The 6,640-nt window shown below is 36.6% G+C and overlaps 1 protein-coding gene across 1 annotated transcript in view; it reads left to right on the top strand.

Annotated features, from left to right (window-relative positions):
- Positions 1–6,640, top strand: part of FAM81B (family with sequence similarity 81 member B) — a gene marked incomplete at its 5' end in the record, with an annotated part of 59,440 nt that overhangs the window by 27,153 nt on the left and 25,647 nt on the right. The window contains one exon of the mRNA XM_006775586.2: positions 2,332–2,484. Coding sequence (XP_006775649.1) covers positions 2,332–2,484 — 153 coding nt within the window. The remainder of the gene's footprint in view (positions 1–2,331; positions 2,485–6,640) is intronic.

Below are 6,640 nucleotides of genomic sequence, written 5' to 3' on the forward strand. Positions count from 1 at the left end.
TTGCTGAATAGATGAATGAATTAATGAATGAAGTTTAAGCTACTGAAGGAAAACTTGATTTTCTGATCAAAAAATAAAATGCTTGGGTTAAACCATGATAGACAGGTTTTAACTACAGATATTTCAGCCCTGTGTTTAAAGTGCTGATGGGCTTGACTAATCTGGGGTAGCAACTTCCAGACAAGGGTTTCATAATATTTATACTTCCATTAGCATTATATGAATGTGCTTTCTTCACTGTGCTGATGCCAACATTGAGATTTATTATTTCAATCTTTGCTAATATGATGGGACAGAAATGAGATTTTTTTTTCATTTCTTAAAAGTGACATAATTATTTGCATTTTCTCTGTTGATAGTCTGTTAATGTCTTTAGTCAATTTATTTGGGGGAGTAATTAGTGCTTTTTTATTCTTATTGGCTTGTTGTGCTTTTTTATTAATTAAGAATAATAACCAGTGGTACGTTGGTAAGTGTTTAACAATCAGCAATCAATTTTTTTCTGGGTGATAAAAATATGATTTGCAGTGTTTGCCTGTTTGCATGGTGTGAATACTCTCACTATGATTGACTTCAAATACCAACAGTATGTTACTGAACACAAAGATGAGAAGAGGTAAATGTGGCTGGCTCTCGCAACAGGTGCATGCTGACTGTAGCACAGCACTGAAACCCTCGGCAGTGACTGTTAAGTTTTTCCAGCTGGTTGTTTTTTATCTTAATTATACTTATAATGTTTCATAAGCTTTTTATAAACTTAAACATTCCAATATTTGGTTTTGTGATTGTTCTCATTACTTTTAAAAATAGAAATTTCTTTATTCAAAGACGAAATAATCTCCTCTATTATCGGTCATTTTTATGGTTTAACATTTTATTTATTTATAATCTATTTTTTCTAAAATCTACATGGATGTTATGACATAAGGATCTAAATGGATTGTTTTCTGAATAAGTTACCAGAGAGCCAATACCATTTGTGAAATTCCTTCCCCACTGATTTGTGAGTCTCATGTATAGCCTATTTCTTTCTTAAATTTACCAGCAACTTCATTACATTTATCTATTTAGCTATAGATATCTCTTTAGCTACACTGATTTACTTATCCTTATTTTATAAAATTTAGTAGGGCAAGTTCCCTTTCATCACTGTTCTCGACTAAAACAAAGCATAACAACACCTACTCTTATGATCTGAATGTTTGTGCCCCCCAAATTCATATTTTGAAATCCTAATGTCCAATGTGATGGTATTAGGAGGTGGGTCTTGGGGACCTGCTTAGGTTGTGGGGGTGGAATGTTGGTGAGTGGGATCAGTATCCCTATTAGAGAGATGCCACACGGCTCCCTAGGGAGTTGGCAGTCTGCAACCAGAAGAGGGCTCTCACCAGAACCTGGCCATGCTGGCATCCCGGTCTTGGACTTCAACCTCAAGAACTGTGAGAAATACATTTCTGTTTTTATAAGCTACCCCGCTTGTGGTATTTTTAATATGTATAGCAACCCAGACTAAGACATCTACACACATGCAAAAACAAATAAAAACCAAAAAAATAAAAAATTCTAGCTAGTGTTCTTGACACTTTTATGTTTTTAATTAAAGCTTTATTTGCTCTCAAATTGTCTTGATCTGCCAGCTTAGGATTCTGTATATGGTCTTTGAAATTTCTATAATTTGTTTGCTATAAAATGTCTTCTTTTCCTCCAAAAATTCATAAATATAAGTTTAAATATAGTTCAGGCCTTGGTCATACACAGCAGCTAAACTTGGATGCTTTTCCACACCACAAATTGTTTTCCAAAGTCCCATATTCTCACTGTATATTCTCACTGTTTTCTGACTAAATATAAACTATTTTTATACATCCTGACTTTACATTGGAAATTGTTTAAGTGGCATCATTTTATTTTCTATGGGCAAGCAAAATTTTTTCAATTATTAAATTAATATTTATATTATTAGTGCAAAAAATTTCAAAAATTCTATTCTTGGGACCTCCAACCTGGTGGTATAGAGCAGTGTGGAGCTGACTACTTCAGAACATCTCGACATAATGAAGACGTTACTAAGGACGGAGTCTGAGTAACATGTCAATATTTAAACACTGAGAGATTTAACATAAAATCTGGAGTTCTGGCTTCTGTTTAAACACTGTGAAACCATCATTCCCTCCTGGCAACAATCAGCCGGAATCACGCTGTCGCTGCCTCCCTGTAATAAAGTAGGGATTGCTTCTCTCTGACATTTTACTGTCACTATCAGCCTAACTAGGAAATGCATTCAATTGTTTAACCTTTGCTTTAAATGATATTTTCTTACCATGTGTGAAGAGAAATTAATAGGAATTTTGACTCAAACTTACAGATTTTAGAAGACCAAATAAGAGCCCGAGACCAGGCGGCCACAGGGACTAATTTTGCAGTACAGGAGCTAAACAGCAGACACCTTCAAGGAGTTGGAGACCTTCGAGGAAGAGTAGCCAGGTGAGAAGCAGCACATTAACTAATTCATGTTTAGCAGTCAGTTCTTGGCCACTGAATTCTCATTCCCAAATAAGTTCCATGTGGTCCCAAACAAGGTACTGTCTTTATATTAAGCTTAACTTATGAGATGATAGTTGTGTCATAGAATTTGAAAACCTCATGCTTCCTGTGAGATCCAAGGTTTCTATAAAAGCACCCTTATACAGAATGTCTAGTTCAAGTCTTGTCTTTACAGCCCTCATGTCCAAAGGCCAACATCCAAAGACAGACCCTCATAACCACATATAAAATCCCCAAAGGTATCAAATTCTCATTAAACATTTAAAATATATAAGAATTATATGTAAAATCTAACGAAAGGCATCTACTGCCAATGCATACAATTTTGAACCTCATGTATGAGATTTCTAAATCAAAAGAACTAATGGTATACATTCAGTAAATACTTTTAGGCATTTACAATGGCAGACCACTCTGGTAGAAACATCAAAAATGGCTGACCATGAACACCTTCCCATCTCTACTTCTTCTGCCAGCAACTCTTTCCTCACTCCTGGATTACCCCTTGTTACCCCAGAGTCTTGTTAATAACGCTGAAGTGTTAATGACCAAATAAGAATTAGGTGATCAATAACTAAGACAAACTTCTCCATCCAACTCAACAAAAATGTATTAAGCACTTATATGCCAGGCAGTGTGATAGGAGTTAGGGATTCAACAACACAGTCCCCATTCCTATAGCTGTTTACAGTCTACTTGGGAAAACAGAGCCACAAATATAAGTAATGAGGTGAGCACTATAATGAAAACCTGGGTACTCTGGGAATATCCAAATTAGATTGGGGTGCACGGGAGGCTTCCTGGAGGAGGTGACACTTGAGATGAGTTGTGAATGATTTGGGTAGCGGTCAGCTAGACAAGGAAGGGTGGGAAAGGTACTTCACATAGGAGGTATAATAGGTTCAAAAGAACCAAGGATGACTTATTCTGACATGTTCAAGGGCCTACCTATGAGAAGGGTATTTTAGTTCTGATATTTTGGGATTTGCATTTAGGGAGAGATGGGAGATTAGGAGATAAAGCTAGAGAAGTGGTTCAGAATTAGATGATGAGGAACCTCATGGGCCAAGCTAAAGAGTTTGAATTTTATGTAGAAGGTTATACATAGCCATGGGAAAATTTTAAGTAAATGGATGACATAATTTGTAGTGACATTCTAGTGTAACTTAATTAATGGGGTACAGGAAGAAGGAAGCCTATGGAAGCAAAAAAAGGTAAAAAATATTAAGGGCCTAAACTAAGCTCTAGCCATGAAAGTTCAAGGCAGGTAACACAACACAGACTTTAGGGAAACAGAATCTACAGGATAATACCTATAGATAGGTAGGTAGATAGATAGATAGATAGATAGATAGATAGATAGATAGATAGATATACACACACACAATATGTACACATTATATATACACATTGTATATATACATTATATATACACATACATATATGCATATATCATTAACTATACTAAGTATAAATATATTTTACTAAAGGCCCGGTGCATGAATTTGTGCACAGGTGGAACCTGGCCGGTCTGCCCCGATCAGGGTCAATCAGGGGCAGGACCGACCAGGAGGAGGGACGGCAGGAAATTGGCCAGCCGGCTCCACCACCTGGTTGAACTCCTGGTCAAACTCCCAGTTGAGGCGACAATTTGTATATCAGCCTTTTATTATATAGGATATTTTTAAAATATATTAAATTCCTACTTTATTATATATTTAATACATACAAAAGAATTTATCATTTTTATGTAAGTTATGAAGCAAGATAATAAAACAAATACTCAACTTAGATGTGCCATGATTTTGCAAAGAAGATAAATGCCAAAAATCTGTTTTGAATGAAACTTGGTATTTGGCTCCATTTGGTGGTGTACTGATGACACTCCAACCATTTATTTCCTTCTGCAAACTATTTACAAATCTCTTATTTTACTCTTATAAATCCTGTCTTGAATACCAGACAAAAATAACAAAAAGATTTAATTAAAGCCATGAGAGGAGTGAAATAATATCAAGGAGAAGATGTACAACTTTCTTTGCTCATTCTTCTGGGGTTTTTTTTCTTTTTTTTTTTAAATAAAAAGTGTGTATATTTAAGGTGTATAACCTGATGATATAATATACTTATCCATCATAAAATAATTACTACAGTCAAGCTAATTAACTTTCTTCTCACATAGTGCCTTTTTTTGTGAACAGAGCCACTGAAATTTACTCTTAGCATATTTCGACTCTTCAATATTAAATTCTAGTGGCCCGGTGCACAAATTTACACACATTGAAAGGAAATTAATTAGAAGAAATATTTTAATATTGCTATTCGCCCTTTCTCTATAAGTGTCAACCAAATTCACAATCGACAGTGGCAGATTGGAACACACGTGTGCATTTGGCGCCAGCGAGAGTTTTACATGTATTGTGCATGCGTGAATCAACTCAGCCTTTTATAGATATAAAACAAACTTGCTTAATTAGACCTGCTTTCTGATGTAAACTTTTTCCAGCCCAGTGAAGCACCCCAACTTCTTTTTCAAGTAATTGTCAGCAACACAGCAGTAAATATCAACACAAAGCACATTATTATTGTAGATCAGCAGAAAGAACAAAGGGTAAAATATTTAACTTCAGCAGTGTTTGACTATATTCTGCACAGTGAGAAAACCTGAAGTCATTTTTAAAGTCCACCATTTCTTACTTCTTTTCAGTCAGGTCAAGTTTCTAAGCTTTCTAAATCTCCGTTTTCCAGCTAATGAAAAGAAAATAGGATTCCACCGAGTCTCTGACCTACCTACTCCAGGACTTCTGTGAGGATCAAATGAGATGAGGCACAGTAAAACGCTTCCCAAACATTTGGTTAAACCAGTGGTCGGCAAACTGCGGCTCTCGAGCCACATAGGGCTCTTTGGCCCCTTGAGTGTGGCTCTTCCACAAAATTCTGGCTTCTGCGCATGGGTCACAAAGTTTCAATTGCACTGTACGTGTGCACCCACACGTGGTATTTTGTGGAAGAGCCACGCTCAAGGGGCCAAAGAGCGGCATGTGGCTCGAGAGCAGCGGTTTGCAAACCACTGGGTTAAAGTATAAAGTGTTTCCACCTGAGGCTAGTCATCGCTAGGGAGAGGAAGCCAGGTGTTGCTGCTTGACGTCATTACCCGGATGGTCAGACACTTAGCATATTAGCCTTTTATACAGATAGATTATATAGATAGTTACAATGCTGTAGACCAGTGATGGCGAACCTTTTGAGCTCGGTGTGTCAGCATTTTGAAAAACCCTAACTTAACTCTGGTGCCGTGTCACATATAGAAATTTTTTGATATTTGCAACCATAGTAAAACAAAGACTTATATTTTTGATACTTATTTTATATATTTAAATGCCATTTAACAAAGAAAAATCAACCAAAAAATGAGTTCACGTGTCACTACTGACACGTGTGTCATAGGTTCGCCATCACTGCTGTAGACTATAGGTCTCTAGATTGATTCACCCTTAACTGAAACTTTATACACTTTGACCAACATCTTCCCATTTTTCCCACCTTTCATCCCTGATAACCACGTTCCACTCTGTGCCTCTGTGTATTTGACTTCTTTTTTTAAAATTTTGTTTTATTGCTTAAAGTATTACAAAGAGTATTACATATGTCTCCTTTTTTTCCCCTCTTGATATTTCCCCGGCCTCCCCTAACCCCCAGTGTCTTATGTCCATTGGTTATGCTTATATGCATGTATACAAGTCCTTCAGTTGATCTCTTACCCCCGCTCTTGCCCCCCAACCACTCCCTCCAGCCTTCCCACTGTAGTTTGACTGTCTGTTTGATGTTGCTCTGCCTCTGTATCTATTTTTGTTCATCAGTTTATAATGGTCTTTACTATCCATAAATGAGTGAGATCATGTGGTATTTTTCTTTCATTGACTGGCTTATTTCACTTAGCATAATGCTCTCCAGTTCCATCCATGCCATTGCAAATGGTAAGGGTTCCTTCTTTTTTACAGCAGCATAGTATTCCATCGTGTAGATGTACCACAGTTTTCTAATCCATTCTTTTTCACATGGGCACTTAGGCTGTTTCCAGATCTTAGTTATGGCG

Source organism: Myotis davidii, unplaced genomic scaffold (genome assembly GCF_000327345.1).
Source record: "Myotis davidii unplaced genomic scaffold, ASM32734v1 scaffold44, whole genome shotgun sequence".
NCBI lineage: Eukaryota > Metazoa > Chordata > Mammalia > Chiroptera > Vespertilionidae > Myotis > Myotis davidii.